The sequence below is a fragment of the Pangasianodon hypophthalmus genome, chromosome 27 (genome assembly GCF_027358585.1).
Source record: "Pangasianodon hypophthalmus isolate fPanHyp1 chromosome 27, fPanHyp1.pri, whole genome shotgun sequence".
NCBI classification, from domain to species: Eukaryota; Metazoa; Chordata; class Actinopteri; order Siluriformes; family Pangasiidae; genus Pangasianodon; species Pangasianodon hypophthalmus.
This window is the reverse complement of record NC_069736.1, coordinates 17574117-17598011: the sequence shown is the minus strand read 5'-3', so window position 1 is coordinate 17598011 and position 23895 is coordinate 17574117. Positions and strand designations below refer to the sequence as shown.

Sequence of the window (23895 nt, the reverse complement as noted above, 5' to 3'; positions counted from 1 at the left end):
AAAGTCTGGGCTTGTGTGACTGAAAATAACTGTTACCAAGATGGCTGGTTTGAAAGTGCAGTGGGTAAAGGAGATCCTCATTTACCACCATTCTCCAAAAACCAATTTCTGATTGGCCGTTTCCCGTTTCAGTCAAATAGACAGGTCTTATCCAACATACCAGACTCTTTAATAAAATCTAGCAAAGATAATGTAGGAACTATGCAATAGTAAGATTCAAATTACAGATTAAAGCAGAACAGAGGGTACACTTCAGTTGTTGCACAGAATCTTATCTCTCCTGAGTTATCACTAATCTAATACGAGGAAACTTGTTATAATTTCAACAAACTAATTAAAATGTAATAAATAAATGCAGCAGAAAATTTTTTTTGTATACAACTTTTATTGACAGATGAAGAACCACAAAAGAAAGTCCATGGCCCAGCTTAGAACTGGATGACCTGGCCCTGTAACACACACACAGAGGAAATATTAGTTTCATCATAAATGCACTATTACTGCATACACAGAACAATATCTTAAGTATAACGTACAATTTTGCTCTTTTGAGCAATGTAGGTGGTGTTACACGTGTTAAAGTTCCGTAAAGTGTTAATTTTATTTTACTGATCGAATTTGACTGAAAACTGAAAAACCTCAAGTCCTGATTAACTAAATCTCTTGGTGTCTGCCTAATTATATTTTTCATATAAAACCATCAGCTGCTAAATTCTTAAAATTGGTCTTGGTGATATTTCATATCAGCTGGAATCTAAACAATATTTGTATTGTAAAAATCAGAAATAAGGGGGAAGGCTAATATTTATTTTATTTTGTCCCACCAGACATCAATGACCTAAAATATTCACATTTTCGTTTCACGATCACAATAAAACAGAATAAAATAGACAGTGGTTACATCAGACAAGCTGATTTTAAGTCCAACTGATGTAACGTTTCACTCCAGTGTTCTTTAAAGCAAATTTTTGTTCTTTTTTGTCAAGTTTTGCTGACGCAACAAAAAGCTCCAGATGAAACGAACAGCCTCATACGACTCTAGAGTATTAAACTAATGGCCACAAATTGAAAAAAATATATACATCAGCTAAGATCAATACGAGTGGAATGTCTTAAGGAGCACAAAATTGAACAGCAGTGTTTCTCAGCCGGTTCCTCTGAGACCTCGGACTGTTGAGTTTTGCTCAGTCGCAGCTCTCAGAAGCACTGAACACCTGTGACAGGTGACCCGAGTGCGTGGTTTGAGCCGAGAGCTGAGAAGCGTCCCAGAGGACTGGCTGGAGAAACGCTCACAGATGATTGGAAAGAGAAAACTGTAAAACGATATCACAGGACACGATCCAACACAACACTCCTGCACACACACAGTCTCTTCAGAACGGCAATTACCCAGAATTCCTCACGGCTGAGGAAATTAGCACTGCGAGGAATTAGCAGAACGGATATCATGACCTACATCTATCTGACGGAGACACTGACACACGGAGCACAGAGCGCGTCTTCCTCAACCACCGAGAAAAGCAAAACCTCATTACAACAGATGGTTTAAGATTTCTGAAAACTGTAAGCAAGAAAATAACACTTTTGTAAATAGTAGATCTCCAAAAGACGCGTCTTCAGTGGAGGATTAGTATCGGGGAAGGTTTACGCTGCTTTTTTTTTTTTTTTTTTTTAAACAAACAGTCCTTGTCTAATGTACCTCATAGAAACCATAAAACACATCAACAGGGCACACACCTTCACTGTTTATTATTATTATTTTTTTTTTTATTTCTTTCTCTCTCTTTTCTTTTTAAAAACATCTTCACTGTAAATTTTTTTCTTAAATATAGTCAACTGCTATGGTTGAACATACGCTGATAGATTTTATTTCACATTAAAAGAACTGAAGTCACGTCTTTCGAGCAGGAAAATCGAGGCAAATCGAGAACCAAAAGGTTACTAAAGTGAGACTGTGTGTTAAGGGGCGGGGCTTCAAGGGGGCCGGTTCATATCAGAGCGCTGAAAACTCCTACATGACCATCAATCATCCTACGTTCGTACGTCGACTGTCGATATCATCTGAGATTTTTTAATGGGGGAAAGAAAGACGACTCTGGGTGAATTTTTAAGTTTAAAACATATGAAGGTTGCCAGATCTGTAATTAATCAGGATACTCCCTGTAATATAGTGCCGTGTGCAAAACCTGCTTTATCTATTATTCTACTATTTGCTTTGATTACTATTAAAAAAGAAGCTACCACTCAAACACCGACTTCACATACACAGTACACTTAAGCTGTAGTGAATATGGTGATTATACAGAGTGCTTCCCAGAATCCCCGGCTCTCAGTGTGTGCATGTGCGTGTGTGCGTGTGTGTGTGTGAGAGAGATAAACCTCACCTTTCTCTTCTTGTCTCCTCCCAGCTCAAAGTGTTTGCACCTCTTAATGGCCAGCATCCTCTTGGAGCGGCAGTTGGGCTCCACGCACTCCAGCCTCAGCACGATCTTCTTTGTGGTTTTAGCCTACGGCAAGAGAAGAAGAAAAAAAAAAACCCTACATGAAATGAAGAAACATTGAATATTAACGTTTTAATTCAGCCATTAAGGTTTTTACTTAATCATGGATGGGATTATACAAAGACACCACAATGAACAAAGTGTGCTCGATTTATCTGCATAAACGACATCAATAAAGAATAAATCAGCAGAGCTGTAGCAGAACTGGCAGCACTTTGGTCATTTATACCGAGTAGAACATTACCAGCAACCTCACGCTGATAAACCCATTAGATTCACCTGTCTCTGATTAATACATTTAATTACAGCACAATTGTTTAAGTTCCACTTAGAAAAATTAGAAAACATTTCCTAAACCACAAGTTTCACTGGTTACAGGGACACGAAGCTGGAAATTAATTTACCAAAATAAGATTGAATTGCTCCACATACAGAATAAAGACCAGGATGTCTATAAGACTAACCCCAGAGTGAGACTGGATCACTGGTCATTAAGACACAGTGACATGAACTCATAATGATTATATTTCTCTATTAAACACTTGCTTTAAAGGTTTATAAATTGCACATAATGTGATTGAACTTGCACCTTTGAAAAACTCAATTACTAAGTTAACATCTTGACTTAAATCAGAGTATGATTTAATAATGATTTAATAAAAATAATAAATAATGATTATTTATTTCTTTTTTTTTTAATTAGCATGCATGTAAGAAAACTCGCTGTTTCGAGGTTAACAGTGCGCCACAAAAACCCCAAGTCTGGCTCTTCCACGCTACTTTAACCCCGAACATCATCTTCATAAGCAACCTGAATCCAGCATAATCCCCAAACCTCTTTTCACTCGTACCTTCTTCCTGAATATAGGCTTCGTCTGGCCTCCGTAACCGCTCTGCTTTCTGTCGTAGCGCCTCTTACCTGAAACACACAGACGACTTAAACAGCGATATTCACTGAAACCACCGATAATCATCATGTACAAGGAGGTTAAAACCTTTTCTCTGAATCCCAAACAGTGCTGAGCTTCTCCTCAAGTGCGCTACACTGGATAGAAAACGTATGGAGACGTAGGAAGGCTGAAGGTGTGACTGGAGATTAGGCACGCATCTGATAAATCAGTTACACGCTCAGTATTTAATCGAATTACGACTCGCCATGATAGCAGTGATAAGGAGGAAAAGAAAAAAAAAGCGTGACAAGTCGACATGGCTCGTTCAGAAAAAACAAATTATATCAAACCTTAAAAAGAGAAGATATTTATTTAAGGAGGGGGAAAAAAAAAGCACTGAAAACTGAAGTCTCCTTCCATTAATGGTTTTGTAAAAGACAGAGCATCAGGCGTACAACGTCAGGTCAAAGAGCTGTTACTATAGAAACGATAACATATGAGAATGAGAACTTTAGTAAGTGTTAGTGTTTAAGCAACACTTTCTGACTGACCACTTTTTACCTCCTGTGTAAGGCACTGTAGGCTTTTGGGATTCAGCCATGTGTTACAGACAGAGAGAGAGAGAGAGAGAGAAAGAGAGAGGTGTTTACCCTGGGCATAGAGCGAATCCTTGCCCTTCTTATACTGGGTGACTTTGTGAGGCTGGTGCTTCTTGCATTTCTTGCAGTAAGTCCTGCGGGTTTTCGGTACGTTCACCTGCAAAATAAACCCCAAATTGAGCTCAATGGCTAAAACAGACAAGCTAGAACCTCAGCTAAGGAACTACACTGTTAAGAAATCTTCATTAAAGCCTGATGATGTTATAGAAAAGAGATGCACGTGACTACAGGAAATTAAATGCCTCAATCATTCTGCTGTAATATTCAACACATTTAGCTTACATGCTAATATTTCTCAGACCAAAATCCAAAGTCCAGGTTCTACAGCAATATAATAACTATAACAAACCACAGACTGCAAATATATCCCTTTTAAAACAAGCCGTTTTAGTTTTATTCTAAATTTCACCCCACTAGCCGCCTCACTCTGAGGAAGCCATCTTGACTTCATCAATCCACCGGGATATACGAGTTTAATGTTCAAATTAAACAAATCTCCTAACAAATACATCACAAAACATGACCCTGAGTTGATATAAATTCATACACTGGTGATTGATGAATTGTAAACTCATGATATCAACGAGATTAAATCGGATTCTGAATGAAATTGTTCACAACAGTTTACATACCATGGCTGCCCTCGTAGCGCAGGAGCAAAGAGGAAGTAGATTCGCCTCGCGCGGGTTTAGTACCGGTTCAGGGGTCATGCGGAAAAGGAAGACGAAGGCAACGGCGCCATCTTGTGTTCAAAATGGCGCGAGTTTGAAATATTTGTGTTTGAATAATTTTTTTTTTGGAGTGAAAATCATGGCCCGTCCATGTTATAAAAGCATTTTAAAACGCATTAACTATTTCATATATATTATTAAACATCCAGACCATACATAAAAGATCAATAAAAAGAAATACATTTATAACACACCGTAATTTTATTCTTGTAGTATATTAACATTTGTTTATTTGATATTTAACAGTGATTATTCTAATATGTATGATACACCAAACCATTTTATTTACCTAATTTTGTTTCAAAGTTAATACATCTCTGCAAATCTGTCGGCCATTTTATGTCCCTGCTGAAAACAAACAAACAAAATCCTCAGAGAATATGTAATGGTTTTAATGGTTATAATGGGAATTGTACTGGTTTTACTGGAAGCTCTAATGGTCCCTGTGGGTCTCTACTGGTAATTTGTTGCCTGCTGTTGGTGGCATGCTATGTCTAGTGGATACCATTAAGGACCTGTAATGGTTTTAATGGTTAGCTGATGGTTTGTAATGGTATTTGTAGTGGAAACTGTTAGAATTTCTGTGCTGGTTTCTATTGTTTTTTCAGCACAGTTAAAGTAATTTCATGTTTCAGTAACTAGAAGGAAATCCGCCATACTGTTCAGACACGAATAAGTTAGAAGGTAGCAAACAAAGCTAGCTAGCTATTTAACTTTACTAGCTAGTCACCTGCTACTAACAACTTAGCTAGTTTCTTTCTTTTAGGTTTAGGAGTCTTCATATCATATCACTTTTAAAGTTTAGAATCACTAAACTATCTATCTATCTATCTATCTATCTATCTATCCTCACAAAGTAATGACTTACCTTTTCATATATGTATGTAATTATATGATTAATAGTCTTTGAATGCACTTATTTCAGATTTGTTTTAGTTATTTATCTCGTTTGATTGAACACATTTCCATTTCCAAGAAGAAGCTCCTCATTTACATAGAGCTAAAATTACACACTGCAGGTCAGCAGGTGTTTCCTGAGTGTTCTTCCATCCATGATGTGCGTGTGTGTGTGTGTGTGTGAGTTCTGACAATCGGACTGTAACACACTTTCCTATGCGCTGCATTTGTTACAGAAATGTACCACTAGATATGGTTAGTGTTACATAGATAAGTGTTTTATTCGGGGAAAACAAAACATACAAAAAACATTCTTTGATAGAAAACAACTTGTAGAAAAATGTATAATTGTTATGATGATTTTTTTTGTAATCAGATTTTTTTTCAATGTTTATGGAAGGAGTCTCCAGTGTCAGTGCTTTCTAACAGTCAGAGATAAAACTCAAAGTTTTCCACCACCATGTTACTGTTACCACTCCAGTGGTTTTGTGCTGACACACTTTCTAAATGTTTCTAAAGGACGATAAAGGACTCACAGAAACAGTTCTCTTTTTTCAGAATTGCAGTTTTATTATAATTCTATTTTGATTACATGCAGGAGTTGATATCCTTTCTATCTCTACAGATTCATCTCTAACGTCTATAAACCTTTGCTGAAAAATTCATGTATATAAAGCAATAATCAGGTTCATTCACTGCATTCAGACTTGTTAATCTTCACCGATGCAGTTTTTCCTCCAGCAGACATTTCACATGTTATGACTTTGTTGTTTTCCCACTCGGAGCTGTCGATGGTCAAATAGCTGCTCAGTGTGAATTTCTTATTGGCTTGCTGCTGTGCAGAGCCGGTGATGACTCCACTGGTGACCGAGTTCCCGCTGACGAGCCAACGCACATCAGCAAAACCCCCGGCCACGTCGCTGGCCAAACACACTAGAGTTCCTTTTTTAGACTTCAGCTCTTCACTGGATGGCGGGAGAACGGTCAGAACAGGAGCCGGGAGAGCAGCGTCTGATTCCACACACAGCGGGAGATATTCATTAAACAAAATAACACAAATCTAATGTGCAGATAGAAATGTAAAACATTTTTAAATAAATGTTGGAATGTTTCCATTGAGAATGAAGCAATAAATCTGTCTGTATGGCAGAATATCAGAAAACAAACAAACAAACAAACAAAAAAAGAATCATTAGAATGGATTTATACTTTGTGTTTGGAGAGATTCTGTATAAAAGCTCTGAATTAACATTTAATAATTTAGATAAATTTCAAGCAAATTACAAATCAAGAAAATAACTAAACTATTCTGTCCCTTACGTTCAATGTGCAAAATATTAAAAACTGACACAAACAATTAAACACATATGAAACGAGTCAAAATAAATTGGTCAAACTGGAAAAAGAAATGAAAGTTGATGTTAGAACATGCAGTGTGAATCTGAAGCAGCGTAGAAGACCAGTGTATGTAAAAAGAGGTGAGAAGTTTTACTTACCGCTGACGATCAGCTTTGTTCCTTGGCCGAATACCACAGTGATTCATTCAGTGTCCTCACCCGTACAAAAACCTCCTCAGATACAGAAGTGAAAGCAGAAGAACTGAAACGTCCTCCAGACTCCAGCTCTCTCTTCTACTGTCTACGATCAGCACACACTCCCTTAACATCCCGTTCCAGTGTCAGTGAATCACACGTTTTTGTTATACACTCTTCTGTTCACACGTCCTGTTAGGAGAATCAACGCAATCTTTATTGGAAAATCAAGAACCGTGAACAAGAAAAAAACACTGAACCACATCCAGGAGATCTTCAGCTCTGATCATTCACTAACACACACCGAGGATCTCTTTCTGGACAGCAGTGACCTTTGGATTTTGATGGTGCAGGACAACATTAATAACAACATAACCTCAACCGAAATTAAGGTATTAAAAGAGAGTATCACACTACCTGTATGCTATAGGTAATGTAACCTTGTAATAGACAGTTGAGAGTCAATAAAACTTGACTTTTTTTTGGTAACATATATACAAATATTTTTAAAAGAAATTTGAAAGTTCAATATAGCAGGTGTGTTTCCTGCCGTCATTGTGACAGTGTGAGAGATAAGCACACAGAGTTAATATCAGTAACTGCCCTGTCAGCTGCTGCAAAACATTCTTAGAGAGCGAGCATGGGGCAGTGAACAGTGAACACAATAAAAATCAGCTTATATCTGTCAAATAGCCAAATTAAAAAAAATATTTGGCCACTCAAAAGAGTCAATTAGTATTTCAATGGAATTTAAAATGTATGGAATTGTGAATGATGACTTCATGAAGATTATCATTTGTTGAATGATATACAGTATATGGTGGGGTTCTGCTTCACCTGCCCATATGGACCAGCTGTGACTGCTCCTCTAACCAGTCTTTACCAGTTCACTTTCACATTAGTGATACACATAAGTGACCACAATCACAAACATCAGAGGAATCAGACATCGTACCGTATCTGTGCTCTTTAACTGTGAAGAATTTTAAAGTGTCTTCAGTGAACACCAAGTGAGTTTCCACTTCAGTTCCAATGATTTGAAGTTCAGGTTTTTGTTGTTTCTCGTGTTGTGTGAAAGCAGAAGTGAGTGTGAGCAGTGAGGAGGTTTTTGTCATGGTGTACATCACTGTGATACTACTGCACTAGCAGAGTTGTCCCATGTCTCACAGTAATACACCGCCGAGTCTCCCACCTCTACATTACTGATGATTAACTGATAGTTGATGTTTGAAGAGGCTTTAGATGTGAAGCGTGCGGATGAAAAGTTGTCTCCGTATTTATCAGGAGAGGAGTGAGAATGATAAAATCTCAACACAAACTGTGGAGCTTCTTGTGGAATCTGTTTATACCAGGAGACATAGTAGCCTTCGTCCTTTGCGATGTTACAGTCCATAGTGACAGTTTTTCCCTTATCTTCTGTTATAACCGAAGGCCTTTGTGTCACTACTTTCTGTGAGCTGACCACTGCAACATAAAGCAACACTGAGTGTCATTATCATTTAAAAGAGAATTATAATGAATGAAAAGGCATCAGTGTGAAGAGGAAAGCAGCAGCAGGAATCTTACATGCCAGAGCAGGGAGCAGAGCGCAGACGGTGAGCAGCATGATGTCTGTGTGATCAGCAGAGTGATGGACAGAGTGGAGCCAGCTTTCATAAAGAGTCAGAGGCGGGACCTGGATCTACTATCAGCCAATCAGATTGAAGAGTGAAAAGAACAGCTGAACTCTTATGTCAATTCCATGATTTATTAAAAGCATCTGTGCTGAAGAATCACTTTGCATAATGAAAGCCATGAACTATATAGTGTGCAAATTTACATGCAGTAACTATTATGTAAAAATGTTGTCATTTATTTATATACTGTAATGAATAGAAGATAAACATAAATAGTTACAGAATATTTAACACTTTATTGACATATTCAATTTTTATTTTTTTTTTTTTACAAAAACAGAGCCAAAGGAAATGGAATAGTTTAATGAAGACTGAAGAAAGTAAGGAGATCAGGTACAGTAGTGTTCTTCAGGTCACTGCTGGGGCGAGAAACAGCAATCGGAGATTATAGTCTCGAAATGAACATCAACAAACTGTCCAACAATGTGGGAGGGTTTAATAAAGTGCAATAAGTGTTTAATACAGTGTTAAAAACCCGCAACAACAACACTGCTGTATCTGATACACTCGTACCACCGCAAATCTTTCTGTAATCTGTAAATAAAAAACTACTAAAAATAAATAATGAAACTTTTTGCTAAGTAATACTGTAATGTATGTAAGAACTATATATTTAAAATACACTGGTAAAATGTATTTATACCAGAGTGCTAATCAATTCTGAATTCTGATTGGTCAGAAGGTGTTGATTAGTTTTCTCTAACAGCAGCTATGAGAGTACTGCAGCTGCAAATCACAGGTTTATATTAATGCACTCGTTCCAATACGTTATCGTTTCTATAGTAACAGCTCATTCAGAGGGACTTGTATGGCGGACGAGTTACATAATAGAACCCTAGTAATAAATGGATTAAAAAAAAACTGCTGTTAAACATGTAACCAGTGATATGGTGAAGTTTTCTGTGAGGAAATGTTTATGTAACATTTATGGAATGAGTCTCCAGTGTTAGTGCTTTGTAACAGTCAGTACAGAAAGTCGTCAGGACAGAGGAGTTTACACTTTGTGGCTTTTCAAGAGAGAGAAAAAGGAAAGATTTTTTTACAAGCTGCTATAACACAAGTGATAGTGTTAAGTGAACATAAGCTGTGCCGTTTTTTAATAAATTCAAAATTTGAATCATTGGCAAATTGCTGTGGTATAAGAGGAATAAAACACTTGGGGCATGCTGTTGTAAGAACACAATCAACTTAGAGGTGCTATACATATATACATATATCACTGTTCACATTCAGGTTTCTGAAAGATGGTATGATATGAGATTTAATAAACTGTATACATACAATTGAGTGTCTGTAGAAAAGTGAATCTAAAGTTAGAAGCTTTTTAGTTATATACAACAAAAAACTATATTTTAATTTAACATCGTAACATTTCAGTGTAACTGTAAACACATTCTGAAAGTGAGTGTGAGCAGTGAGGAGGTTTTTGTCATGGTGTCCATCACTGTGATACATCTACACCAGAAGCATCAGTGTGACAGAAATACACCGTCGAGTCTTCCAAGACAACATTATGTATAATCAGAGTGTAATCTGATTTAGAGGAGTGTGTTGATGTGAATTTAGGAGACGAGAAACCAGATCCATAGTGAGGAGAGCTCCAGTCATGGCGATTACTTAACACATACTGAGGAACTCCTCCTGGAACCTGTTTGTACCAGCTTACATAGTTCTCAACAGTCCCCAGATTACAGTCCATGGTGGCTGTCTGTCCTTGAGTCAGTGTGAGAACACTAGGCTTCTGCGTCACCACAGTCACACCACTGACACCTGGAATAAAAACAGCACACGTGTTACATCACTTCATGCTCACATTAGATGGAGTCCAAATGCTGATGAAGTCCAGAGCTGTGAAATCTTACATGAGAGAGCAGTGAAGAGAGAGCAGAGCGCTGGCAGCATCGTGTCCGTGTGTGAGGAGACTCTCGTGCTGAGTGAAGAGTTGAGCAGCGTGAGGAGCAGATAAAGGAGAGACTGCAGGGACGTGCTATAAGAGAGACAGGAGGAGGGGCAGAGGGAGGAGACGCTCAACAACACACACCACAGCTGAGCCACTACATTACCGTCATGTGCTTTAGAGTACACATCTTTACATCTGTACATCTTTACACTGAGTTGTTTAGAGTCAAAGTTATCATGTTGTATCTATTTCAGTATTTATATCATCTGTGGAATCCTACTGCTTTACTGAGTTTAACTCAAATACATTTTAGATGGAATTTTTTAATGCATCAATATACAGAGTTTGTCGTTCTTCCACTCAGAGAGAAGTGAAAGAGAGACTCCACATCATTTACATGGAGCTAAAATTACAGATCAGGGGCCAGCAGGTGCATCCTGAGTGAGAGAGGACGTCCACACACTGATTAGGACTCTGAGTCGTCTCTTGGGGAAAATGTCCACATCAGTGCTCCTCTCTCTCTCTCTCTCTCTCTGGGCTCCTTCACAACCTCCTCATTCATGCTGCACTGAAGTGTGAAAACTAAAAAAAAAAAAAAAAAGTATAAAGTTGTAAATAGAAATGTGATGCTTTTTAAGGAAGTAGTTAAAAATTTTTTTAGTTAAAAAAAAATTATATATATATATAATATTTATATAATAATTATATATATATATATATATATATATATATATATATATATATATATATACAGTTTGAAACCTTGTTATGTAGCATTTAATATTGTTCATTTATATATAGCAAAGGTTGCTAGCAAATAGAGACCTGTTGCTAGCATAATTAACAAGCTTCATCTGAACATTGTGCAATAGAAAAATCTTAAAAAGGATATTAATTAGGGCCTAGGATTAGGTTCATTTGCTAATCACTCGCTAATCATTTGATAAAAAGAGCACCATAAACATCACGTCCTAGCCTAGCGGCTTTTCTTAGCTAGCACTCTGGCTCGTTTTCAGCAGCCATGGCCTGGTGTACTATGCGCTGTTTTATATGCTAAAGCATGTACTTGAGTATTTCAAACCTGATTTCAAGTAGTAACTTCTCACAAAGAAAACAAACAGTTTTCCAGAAATGACAGGTCATTCATTGTGCGTTACCTCGCACAACAACAAGCACAGACTTTAAAACCCAAAATGGCGGCGCTCCAAATCTGTGTCCCTGGTGTAGTGTAATTATACAAGAAATATCCCAGCTCGATGTTCTTCAGTTATACATGAATGAACGAACCCAGAAGACTCCAGGGTTTGTACATTGTCTATTTAGTTTATCTAAGCAGCTAGATAGCTCAGATTTATACAGCCATGATGTTCATATCTCACTGTATAGATTCCCATATCACATCATTTCATAGAGAAGGACAGAGAAAAAGGTATAATGTTTAATTATGATCTCCAGAAAGAGCACTTCCGGCTCAAAAAACTAACATAATACTTATATTACAGCAGGAATGCATTAGCAATTACTGAAAACAGAAGATGTCATTACTGATGTCATCACCACTAGGTGGCAGCATATTCATATAAAAATACATCTGTGTACATTAGAGGCATTTCTGAAGAAGCTGGGAATTTACTGTATGTGTGTGATATGTGGCATATTTACAGCACATCACACTGGATAAATTGTCCCCTGTACAACACTTTATTCTGCTGATGATTAAAGGAATAGTCCCATCCAGACTTGTGCACGTTTTCTTCAGCTCAGTCGGCTTTGTGGAGCTGTTCAGTGTCTCAATCAGACTCGCTGATGTGTGGGTTTTTTGACACACGGTCATCTATAAAACTAGACGTAAGGGCGTAGTAGCATGGGGGCACGGTAGCTTAACTGTTAGCACTGTTGCCTTGCTCTTGCCGGGTTGGGGGTTTGAATCCCACCTCCGCCATGTGTGCGCAGAGCTGGCATGTTCTCCCTGTGCCTTGGGGGTTTCCTTCAGATACTCTGGTTTACTCCCCCAGTGATTGGCATTTCCAAATTGTCTGGAGTGTGTGTGTGTGTGTGATTGTGCCCTGTGATGGGTTGGCACCCCATCCAGGGTGTCCCCCGCCTTGTGCTCCGAGTCCCCTGGGATAGGCTCCAGGCTCCCTGTGACCCTGTGCAGGATAAGTGTTACAGAGGATGGATGGATGGATGGACGTAGTAGAATTAAAAATATCCATAACTCCATCTTCAGGTGAGAATCTCACTTTTGTAAAGCACATTAATTAAATTAGTAAATTTCAGCTCTTTTCAGCAAGTCAGATCATTTGGCCCGGCTCACCAATAAGAGTCGACTCTTTCGGCTTCGGCTCCCAAATGACTCGTTGGCGTTTTTTCTTTGCCAATAGACAGTTTAAATTATTCAGTGATTAAGCATAGTGATTAAGAAAACAGCGTTACACTTTGCGTTGTGTTGCGTTGCATTGCATCGGAAAATAATGAGTTAAGGGGTGGTGCGATGAAGCAGAGTTACTGTTGCCACCCGGAAGTTGATTTATTTTCTAATAACAGCACGTGCCTAAATGTTTTATTCTTCTTATACCTCAGCAATTTGGCAATGATTACAATTTTCAGTTTATTAAAAAATGAAGAGAGACACATCGTACTTTTTATATGTTTATAGTGACGTTTAATGTTACTCTCTCTCTCTCTTTCTCTCTCTCCCCCTGTACCTCTTTCTCTCTGTCTCTCTGTCTCTCCCTCCTCTCTCTGTCTTTTCTGTCTCTCTACCTGTCTCTCTCTCTTTCTTTTCCTGTGTGTGTGTGTGTGTGTGTGTCTCTCACTCTCCCTGTGTGTGTGTGTCTCTCTCCCTGTATCTCTCTCACTTTCTCTGTCAATTTTCTTCTATTTCTTCCCTTCTATTTACCCCTCTCTCTCTCTCTCTCTCTCTCTCTCCCTCCTACCAGAATACATTACCTGCTGTTGACCCTCCCTCTTGTTTTCTTCTACTTCCTGTTGCCCTCTCTGTGTCTTTCTGTCTTTCTGTCTCTCTGTCTCTTGCATTTTCCCTATCCTTGGTTCCCCTCCACCCCCCATCGCTCCATCGTTGCCACTCCTTCCCTCCCCTCCTCCATCTCTCTCTCTCTCTCTCACACTGCAGTACACAGTGCTGTTAGCGTCATTTGGCTGTGTGTGGAACAGAAGCCACTGCAGCATGGTGCACTAGCGTCACACCGGACCGACCTGACACTGTGTGTGTGTGTGCGTGTGTGTGTGTGCGTGTGAATGATTACCAACATTGGATTTAAACACTGGGATTTTGTCCAACACAACAGTCATATCCATTGGTGGGTGTGTGTGTGTTCCATTGAAGGCTTGTATTTTTAGATTCTCTCAGCTAAACCTGCTCTCTCTCTCAACCCCCCTCCCACCCCACCCCATCCCACACACACACACACACACACACACACACACACCGTTGGCTCCTCCTACCCTGCCCCTTCTGTCTCAGCTCGACATTGGGACAGTGTAGTGAGCGGACGTGGCGCAGGACCCAGAGCATCTTCATAAACACACACATTGCCATTTTTTTCCTTCCATCCCATCTCTTCTGTTGGAGCCTCTTCACCATGTGAATGCATCAGTGATATTCTTTTTTTGGAGGCAGCCGGATACAGCAGTACCGTGTGTTTCCTTTCGGAACGCTCTGGCGCGCGTGTGTGTTTTTGGAGCGACGTCCTGACGTGTGGATACTGCAGCACTCTGCTGTGGAGTCGAACCTGGATGGCATGAGGACCCAGAGGAGCTCCAGGCTCTGAGCTCCCTATCATCATTGCTGCTATTGCTGCTGCTGATACTGCCAAGGTGCTGCTGAGTGTGTGTGTGTGTGTGTGTGTGTGTGTGTGTGTGGTGGAGGTGAGTGGGTTTCTTCATGGTGTATCGGAATTAGGCAGAGAAGGAGGCTTCTGGTTCTGTCAGGCCTAGTCCTTGATTGCTGTGCTATAGGTGTGAGTGTGTGTGTGTGTGTGTGTGTGAGAGAGAGAGAGAGACAGAGGGAGAGTGAGTACATTGATAGCTTGTTGTAACGTAGTTAGTCATATATGATAGAGTGTGGGTGTCATACCTGGCCCCGCTGACTGCTCTGTGTGTGTGTGTGTGTGTGTGTGTGTGTGTGTGTGTGTGTGCGTGTGTGTGTGTGTGTGTTAGGATGCTCATGCCTCGTGAGGGCGGGCGGGATGAGGCTCAGAAGCTGCACAGAAAATGGATGAAACACCAGGCCTTCATGGCCGAACTGGCTCGCAACAAAGAATGGCTGGCCAAAATCGAACAGGTGAGTGACGCGTGAAACGAGGGATAAATAAAGAGACGTGAGGATGAGACAAGAAGGAGCAAAGGACAGAGGATAGAGGGAGAGGAGGAATAAATTGGCTGGAAGATAAATGGCAGCAATGAAGGCGTGCATGATGGATAAATACAGGACCAGTGACGGAGTAAAGAGGCGACAGAATAATGAGACAGGTAAAGGATTGTGGGATAGATGGAACAGCGAGACAGGTAAAGGATTGTGAGATAGACGGAACAGCGAGACAGGTAAAGGATTGTGGGATAGATGGAACAGCAAGACAGGTAAAGGATTGTGGGATAGACAGAACAGCAAGACAGATAAAAGATTGTGGGATAGATGGAACAGTGAGACAGGTAAAGGATTGTGGGATAGATGGAACAGCAAGACAGGTAAAGAATGTGAGATAGACAGAACAGTGAGACAGGTAAAGGATGTGAGATAGACAGAACATTGAGACAGGTAAAGGATTGTGAGATAGATGGAACAGTGAGACAGGTAAAGGATGTGAAATAGATGGAACAGTGAGACAGGTAAAGGATTGTGGGATAGATGGAACAGTGAGACAGGTAAAGGATTGTGGGATAGATGGAACAGCAAGACAGGTAAAGGATTGTGAGATAAATGGAACAGCAAGACAGGTAAAGGATTGTGGGATAGACAGAGTGGTTAGACAGGTAAAGGATTGTGAGACAGACGGAACAGTGAGACAGGTAAAGAGGTAAAGGGTTGTGAGATAGACGGAACAGTGAGACAGGTAAAGGGTTGTGGGATAGATGGAACGGTGAGACAGGTAAAGGATTGTGAGACAGACGGAACAGTGAGACAGGTAAAGGGTTGTGGGATAGATGGAACAGTGAGACAGGTAAAGGGTTGTGGGATAGACAGAACAGTGAGACAGGTAAAGGGTTGTGGGATAGATGGAATGGTGAGACAGGTAAAGGATTGTGAGACAGACGGAACAGTGAGACAGGTAAAGGGTTGTGGGATAGATGGAACAGTGAGACAGGTAAAGGATTGTGAGACAGACGGAACAGTGAGACAGGTAAAGGGTTGTGAGATAGACGGAACAGTGAGACAGGTAAAGGGTTGTAGGATAGACAGAACAGTGAGACAGGTAAAGGGTTGTGAGATAGACGGAACAGTGAGACAGGTAAAGGGTTGTAGGATAGACAGAACAGTGAGACAGGTAAAGGGTTGTGGGATAGATGGAACAGCAAGACAGGTAAAGAATGTGAGATAGACAGAACAGTGAGACAGGTAAAGAATGTGAGACAGACGGAACAGTGAGACAGGTAAAGAGGTAAAGGGTTGTGAGATAGACGGAACAGTGAGACAGGTAAAGGGTTGTGGGATAGATGGAACGGTGAGACAGGTAAAGGATTGTGAGACAGACGGAACAGTGAGACAGGTAAAGGGTTGTGGGATAGATGGAACAGTGAGACAGGTAAAGGATTGTGAGACAGACGGAACAGTGAGACAGGTAAAGGGTTGTAGGATAGACAGAACAGTGAGACAGGTAAAGGATTGTGGGATAGATGGAACAGTGAGACAGGTAAAGGGTTGTGAGATAGACGGAACAGTGAGACAGGTAAAGGGTTGTAGGATAGACAGAACAGTGAGACAGGTAAAGGATTGTGGGATAGATGGAACAGTGAGACAGGTAAAGGATTGTGGGATAGATGGAACAGCAAGACAGGTAAAGGATTGTGGGATAGACAGAGTGGTTAGACAGGTAAAGGATTGTGAGACAGACGGAACAGTGAGACAGGTAAAGAGGTAAAGGGTTGTGAGATAGACGGAACAGTGAGACAGGTAAAGGGTTGTGGGATAGATGGAACAGTGAGACAGGTAAAGGATTGTGAGACAGACGGAACAGTGAGACAGGTAAAGGGTTGTGGGATAGATGGAACAGTGAGACAGGTAAAGGGTTGTGGGATAGACAGAACAGTGAGACAGGTAAAGGGTTGTGGGATAGATGGAACGGTGAGACAGGTAAAGGATTGTGAGACAGACGGAACAGTGAGACAGGTAAAGGGTTGTAGGATAGACAGAACAGTGAGACAGGTAAAGGGTTGTGGGATAGATGGAACAGTGAGACAGGTAAAGGGTTGTGGGATAGATGGAACGGTGAGACAGGTAAAGGGTTGTGGGATAGATGGAACAGTGAGACAGGTAAAGGGTTGTGGGATAGACGGAACGGTGAGACAGGTAAAGGATTGTGAGACAGACGGAACAGTGAGACAGGTAAAGGGTTGTAGGATAGACAGAACAGTGAGACAGGTAAAGGGTTGTGGGATAGACGGAACAGTGAGACAGGTAAAGGGTTGTAGGATAGACAGAACAGTGAGACAGGTAAAGGGTTGTGGGATAGATGGAACAGTGAGACAGGTAAAGGGTTGTGGGATAGACAGAACAGTGAGACAGGTAAAGGGTTGTGAGACAGACGGAACAGTGAGACAGGTAAAGGGTTGTGGGATAGATGGAACAGTGAGACAGGTAAAGGGTTGTGGGATAGATGGAACGGTGAGACAGGTAAAGGATTGTGAGACAGACGGAACAGTGAGACAGGTAAAGGGTTGTGAGATAGACAGAACAGTGAGACAGGTAAAGGGTTGTAGGATAGACAGAATAGTGAGACAGGTAAAGGGTTGTGGGATAGATGGAACAGTGAGACAGGTAAAGGGTTGTGGGATAGATGGAACAGTGAGACAGGTAAAGGATTGTGAGATAGACGGAACAGTGAGACAGGTAAAGGGTTGTAGGTTAGACGGAACAGTGAGACAGGTAAAGGGTTGTAGGATAGATGGAACGGTGAGACAGGTAAAGGGTTGTGAGATAGACGGAACAGTGAGACAGGTAAAGGGTTGTAGGTTAGACGGAACAGTGAGACAGGTAAAGGGTTGTAGGATAGATGGAACGGTGAGACAGGTAAAGGGTTGTAGGATAGACGGAACAGTGAGACAGGTAAAGGGTTGTGAGATAGACGGAACAGTGAGACAGGTAAAGGGTTGTAGGTTAGACGGAACAGTGAGACAGGTAAAGGGTTGTGAGACAGACGGAACAGTGAGACAGGTAAAGGGTTGTAGGTTAGACAGAACAGTGAGACAGGTAAAGGGTTGTGGGATATGTTCAAGGAAAGATGCTGTAGTGTGTGTGGTGTGTGGTGTGTGTGAGATGTTAGCATGTACAATGTTAGTGTTTGGTATGTGTGTGTGTGTGTGTGTGTGAGTGACATTAGCGTCTACAGTGTGTGATGTTAGTGTCTATGATGTGTGTGTGTGTGTGTGTGTGATGTTAGCGTGTGGTGTGTGGTGTTAGAGTGTACAGTGTGTGGTGTGTGGTGTGTGTGGGGGTGTGGTGTTAGAGTGTACAGTGTGTGATGTTAGTGTCTATGATGTGTGTGTGTGTGTGTGTGATGTTAGTGTGTGGTGTGTGTGTATGATGTTAGCGTGTGGTGTGTGGTGTGTGTGTGTGTGTGTGGTGTTAGAGTGTACAATGTGTGATGTGTGTGTGTGTGTGTGTGTGTGAGATGTTAGTGTGTGGTGTGTGTGTATGATGTTAGCGTGTACAGTGTGTGATGTTAGTGTGTGGTGTGTGTGTATGATGTTAGCGTGTACAGTGTGTGATGTTAGTGTGTGGTGTGTGTGTGGTGTTAGAGTGTACAGTGTGTGATGTTAGTGTCTATAATGTGTGTGTGTGTGTGTGTGATGTTAGCGTGTGGTGTGTGGTGTGTGTGTGTGTGTGTGAGTGACATTAGCGTCTACAGTGTGTGATGTTAGTGTCTATGATGTGTGTGTGTGTGTGTGATGTTAGCGTGTGGTGTGTGGTGTTAGAGTGTACAGTGTGTGGTGTGTGGTGTGTGTGGGGGTGTGGTGTTAGAGTGTACAGTGTGTGATGTTAGTGTCTATGATGTGTGTGTGTGTGTGTGTGATGTTAGTGTGTGGTGTGTGTGTATGATGTTAGCGTGTGGTGTGTGGTGTGTGTGTGTGTGTGTGGTGTTAGAGTGTACAATGTGTGATGTGTGTGTGTGTGTGTGTGAGATGTTAGTGTGTGGTGTGTGTGTATGATGTTAGCGTGTACAGTGTGTGATGTTAGTGTGTGGTGTGTGTGTATGATGTTAGCGTGTACAGTGTGTGATGTTAGTGTGTGGTGTGTGTGTGGTGTTAGAGTGTACAGTGTGTGATGTTAGTGTCTATAATGTGTGTGTGTGTGTGTGTGTGTGATGTTAGCGTGTGGTGTGTGGTGTGTGTGTGTGTGTGTGAGTGACATTAGCGTCTACAGTGTGTGATGTTAGTGTCTATGATGTGTGTGTGTGTGTGTGATGTTAGCGTGTGGTGTATGATGTTAGCGTGTACAGTGTGTGATGTTAGTGTGTGGTGTGTGTGTATGATGTTAGCGTGTACAGTGTGTGATGTTAGTGTGTGGTGTGTGTGTGGTGTTAGAGTGTACAGTGTGTGATGTTAGTGTCTATAATGTGTGTGTGTGTGTGTGTGATGTTAGCGTGTGGTGTGTGGTGTGTGTGTGTGTGTGTGAGTGACATTAGCGTCTACAGTGTGTGATGTTAGTGTCTATGATGTGTGTGTGTGTGTGTGTGTGATGTTAGCGTGTGGTGTGTGGTGTTAGAGTGTACAGTGTGTGGTGTGTGGTGTGTGTGGGGGTGTGGTGTTAGAGTGTACAGTGTGTGATGTTAGTGTCTATGATGTGTGTGTGTGTGTGTGTGATGTTAGTGTGTGGTGTGTGTGTATGATGTTAGCGTGTGGTGTGTGGTGTGTGTGTGTGTGTGTGTGGTGTTAGAGTGTACAATGTGTGATGTGTGTGTGTGTGTGTGTGTGTGAGATGTTAGTGTGTGGTGTGTGTGTATGATGTTAGCGTGTACAGTGTGTGATGTTAGTGTGTGGTGTGTGTGTATGATGTTAGCGTGTACAGTGTGTGATGTTAGTGTGTGGTGTGTGTGTGGTGTTAGAGTGTACAGTGTGTGATGTTAGTGTCTATGATGTGTGTGTGTGTGTGTGTGTGTGAGATGTTAGTGTGTGGTGTGTGTGTGATGTTAGCGTGTGGTGTGTGGTGTGTGTGAGTGTGTGGTGTTAGAGTGTACAGTGTGTTATGTTAGTGTGTGGTGTGTGTGTGTGTGTGTGTGTGGTGTTAGAGTGTACAGTGTGCGATGTTAGTGTCTATGATGTGTGTGTGTGTGTGAGATGTTAGTGTGTGGTGTGTGTGTGGTGTTAGAGTGTACAGTGTGTGATGTTAGTGTGTGGTGTGTGTGTGTGTGTGTGTGTGTGTGTGTGTGTGTGGTGTTAGAGTGTACAGTGTGTGATGTTAGTGTGTGGTGTGTGTGTGTGTGTGTGTGTGTGTGGTGTTAGAGTGTACAGTGTGCGATGTTAGTGTCTATGATGTGTGTGTGTGTGTGTGAGATGTTAGTGTGTGGTGTGTGTGTGTGTGTGGTGTTAGAGTGTACAGTGTGTGATGTTAGTGTGTGGTGTGTGCGTATGCGTGTGTGTGTAAGACGTTAGCATGTATGTGTTGTGCTGGTTTAAAGCTCGAGCAGGATTTGCTAAATCAGCTGAAAGAGCTGCTCGGTGTTAGCGCTCAGTTACAGACTCGCCTCATGGCTGATATGCAGATTAGCCGAGTTTCCACTGTGCACTGACTCAATTCACCTTTTAATCGGTATTTATGATATTGTAGTTTTTATGTTTAAAGACATCAGTGGAAATCACGCTGTATCAGAAAACACACGTGTGATTATTTTACATGCTGCAGTTATCCTCATTGGATGGCGGTGTCACTATCAGGACGTTGTTGAACCTACGAGCTTCGTCTTGATGATGAGGATGAAATGATAGTTTGTGTATTGAATATTAATCCATGCCTAAGCCAAACCAAATGGTGTAAGGAACACCATTTTCCAGTTCCAGTTGACAACGGGAAACCTAACTGACGAGGCTAAAAACTGCTAACTAGCATAAAAAAAACATACAACCAGCAGTGGAAAGAGTACAAAACACAGTAACTGTAGTAACAATTCACCTGACTAAAATTAAGATTTCAGGGTCTTGGGTTTCTAGGGTTACTAGCTAGCTCATATCATTTCATTCATCGTTCTAGCTACATAGTTAGCTAACTAGCAGCAGGCTAGTAGGCTGTAGCAGCACTCAGGTACAGTATATTTAATACAACAGACAACTGCTACTGAAAATCCAAGTAACATTGTAAGTTTAATTCAGAGCTTTCATACTGCAAAACATCAAAAGCTTTGGCTAGCTAGCTCTCGCTAGCTAATGGCTAATCTCTGTATGTTTGCGCAGGTTGGATGTTGAGCTTTGAAATGCAGGTATCTCCGCTGGTTTTGGCGCAGATCATTCGCAGATCATTATCATGCTGTTTTTCTTGAAGAATTTAAAACTGAAGATAGCTGATAAATTGGGTCAGGGATGCTCCTCTGCCTTCACGGTCTCAGATGTTGCTGCTGCTAACTTAACATTTGGTGCCTGAAGTGTAGATTTCAGATTTCAGAGACAGTTAGGGTTTTATTTTCTGTTAATACGTTTAACCATCTAGCTAAAATTTCTGTTTTGCAAAACTACTGTTAGAATGTGACCGTGTGTCAGTAAGACAGGTGAGACAGGTGAGTCCTGAAGACTGTTTCATGTAGGTGAACCTTGAAGATTGTCATGTAGGTGAGACAGGTGAGTCCTGGAGACACTGATGTAGGTGAGACAGGTGAGTCCTGGAGACACTGATGTAGATGAGACAGGTGAGTCCTAGGGACAGTGATGTAGGTGAGACAGGTGAGTCCTGGAGACAGTGATGTAGGTGAGACAGGTGAGTCGTGGAGATAGTGATGTAGGTGAGACAGGTGAATTCTGGAGACAGTGATGTAGGTGAGACAGGTGAGTCCTGGAGACAGTGATGTAGGTGAGACAGGTGAGTCCTAGAGACAGTGATGTAGGTGAGACAGGTGAGTCCTGGAGACAGTGATGTAGGTGAAACAGGTGACTTTTGGATACAGTGATGTAGGTGAGACAGGTGAGTCCTTGAGACTATTATGTAGGTGAGACAGGTGAGTCCTGGAGACAGTGATGTAGGTGAGACAGGTGAGTCCTGGAGACACTGATGTAGGTGAGACAGGTGAGTCCTGGAGACTATTATGTAGGTGAGACAGGTGAGTCCTGGAGACAGTGATGTAGGTGAGACAGGTGAGTCCTGGAGACTATTATGTAGGTGAGACAGGTGAGTCCTGGAGACACTGATGTATGTGAGACAGGTGAGTCCTGGAGACAGTGATGTAGGTGAGACAGGTGAGTCCTGGAGACAGTGATGTAGGTGAGACAGGTGAGTCCTGGAGACTATTATGTAGGTGAGACAGGTGAGTCCTGGAGACACTGATGTAGGTGAGACAGGTGAATCCTGGAGACAGTGATGTAGGTGAGACAGGTGAGTCCTGGAGACTATTATGTAGGTGAGACAGGTGAGTCCTGGAGACAGTGATGTAGGTGAGACAGGTGAGTCCTGGAGACAGTGATGTAGGTGAGACAGGTGAGTCCTGGAGACTATTATGTAGGTGAGACAGGTGAATCCTGGAGACAGTGATGTAGGTGAGACAGGTGAGTCCTGGAGACAGTGATGTAGGTGAGACAGGTGAGTCCTGGAGACTATTATGTAGGTGAGACAGGTGAGTCCTGGAGACAGTGATGTAGGTGAAACAGGTGACTTTTGGATACAGTGATGTAGGTGAGACAGGTGAGTCCTGGAGACTATTATGTAGGTGAGACAGGTGAGTCCTGGAGACACTGATGTAGGTGAGACAGGTGAATTCTGGAGACAGTGATATAGGTGAGACAGGTGAGTCCTGGAGACAGTGATGTAGGTGAGACAGGTGAGTCCTGGAGACTATTATGTAGGTGAGACAGGTGAGTCCTGGAGACAGTGATGTAGGTGAGACAGGTGAGTCCTGGAGACAGTGATGTAGGTGAAACAGGTGACTTTTGGATACAGTGATGTAGGTGAGACAGGTGAGTCCTGGAGACTATTATGTAGGTGAGACAGGTGAGTCCTGGAGACACTGATGTAGGTGAGACAGGTGAGTCCTGGAGACAGTGATATAGGTGAGACAGGTGAGTCCTGGAGACAGTGATGTAGGTGAGACAGGTGAGTCCTGGAGACAGTGATGTAGGTGAGACAGGTGAGTCCTGGAGACACTGATGTAGGTGAGACAGGTGAGTCCTGGAGACACTGATGTAGGTGAGACAGGTGAGTCCTGGAGACAGTGATGTAGGTGAGACAGATACATGTTCTCTGTATTCCAGGTTAATATTATGTGATGTCCTCATTCTCTGTCCTGCTGCTTCGTTTAAACGGTGAACGTTTCTGCAATTATTGTGTGCAGCGATGTGTAACAAGCTTTTAATGACTGAACCTTCCCACCTCTACCCACCTGACTCTCTGTGCGTACTGCGTTGTGTTGCCTTCTGCTTGATCTCGGAGTTTACAGAAGAAATATTTAAAAGCCTTCAGGTTACGCAGCGTTCCGTCACAGTGAGACACGATGAGCTGATAATTAATCTGATATTTATTGCAGCTGGTTGGAAATGTCACTCACGCGTGTTCTCCAGCACAGCTGCATGCATGTTTCGCCTTTAGGGTTAGGGTTAGAATATATTTTACTATTTTTGGTTTGTACAATTTAGCTTTTTATCCAAAATTACAGTAACAGATGCTAAAACAGCGGGTTATCCTGGCCATCAAAATGGGTCACTAGCGGTAGAGCGAGAACCACAGAGAGCATTTT

The 23895-nt window shown here is 41.7% G+C and overlaps 3 protein-coding genes across 5 annotated transcripts in view; 1 reads left to right on the top strand and 2 right to left on the bottom strand.

Annotated features, from left to right (window-relative positions):
• Positions 1-365: 365 nt before the first annotated feature.
• Positions 366-4805, bottom strand: rpl36a (ribosomal protein L36A). Its single transcript, XM_026921473.3, has 5 exons — positions 4683-4805; positions 4042-4147; positions 3353-3420; positions 2385-2507; positions 366-449 (listed from the first exon to the last, which is right to left on the bottom strand). The coding sequence occupies exons 1-5, from the start codon at positions 4758-4760 to the stop codon at positions 429-431; spliced, it is 396 nt and encodes a 131-aa protein (XP_026777274.1). The 5' UTR covers positions 4761-4805; the 3' UTR covers positions 366-428.
• Positions 4806-6227: 1422 nt separating this feature from the next.
• Positions 6228-11156, bottom strand: LOC113531069 (immunoglobulin lambda-1 light chain-like). Of its 3 annotated transcripts, XM_053230203.1 has the most exons (5): positions 10749-11156; positions 10443-10656; positions 8346-8454; positions 7175-7208; positions 6228-6689 (listed from the first exon to the last, which is right to left on the bottom strand). In XM_053230203.1, the coding sequence occupies exons 1-5, from the start codon at positions 10987-10989 to the stop codon at positions 6367-6369; spliced, it is 921 nt and encodes a 306-aa protein (XP_053086178.1). In that variant the 5' UTR covers positions 10990-11156; the 3' UTR covers positions 6228-6366. The 3 variants fall into 3 exon arrangements, 2 of the variants coding, with proteins under 2 accessions (XP_053086178.1, XP_026777347.3); XM_026921546.3 differs by lacking the exons at positions 10443-10656; positions 10749-11156 and adding an exon at positions 8777-8931 and having other exon boundaries at positions 8346-8674; XR_003403218.3 differs by lacking the exons at positions 8346-8454; positions 10443-10656; positions 10749-11156 and adding an exon at positions 8166-8339 and having other exon boundaries at positions 6477-6689; positions 7175-7402.
• A 3073-nt stretch (positions 11157-14229) lies between these two features.
• sptbn4a (spectrin, beta, non-erythrocytic 4a) overlaps positions 14230-23895 on the top strand; it is a 28180-nt gene continuing 18514 nt past the window's right edge. Inside the window, exons 1-2 of the mRNA XM_053230665.1 lie at positions 14230-14626; positions 14969-15092. Of these exons, the coding sequence (XP_053086640.1) occupies positions 14970-15092 (123 nt within the window). The 5' untranslated portion in view covers positions 14230-14626; position 14969. The remainder of the gene's footprint in view (positions 14627-14968; positions 15093-23895) is intronic.

Coding starts and splice junctions, on each gene's coding strand:
- rpl36a (XM_026921473.3), bottom strand. CDS start 4,760: ATGACCCCTGAACCGGTACTAAACCCGCGCGAGGCGAATCTACTTCCT. Junction 3,421..4,041: donor GGATTCGCTCTATGCCCAGG/GTAAACACCTCT, acceptor TGTGTGTTTCAG/GTAAGAGGCGCTACGACAGA. Junction 2,508..3,352: donor AGCCTATATTCAGGAAGAAG/GTACGAGTGAAA, acceptor CTCTTGCCGTAG/GCTAAAACCACAAAGAAGAT.
- LOC113531069 (XM_053230203.1), bottom strand. CDS start 10,989: ATGTACAGATGTAAAGATGTGTACTCTAAAGCACATGACGGTAATGTA. Junction 7,209..8,345: donor ACAACTCTGCTAGTGCAGTA/GTATCACAGTGA, acceptor TGAATCACTGTG/GTATTCGGCCAAGGAACAAA. Junction 6,690..7,174: donor AACAAAGCTGATCGTCAGCG/GTAAGTAAAACT, acceptor GTGTGGAATCAG/ACGCTGCTCTCCCGGCTCCT.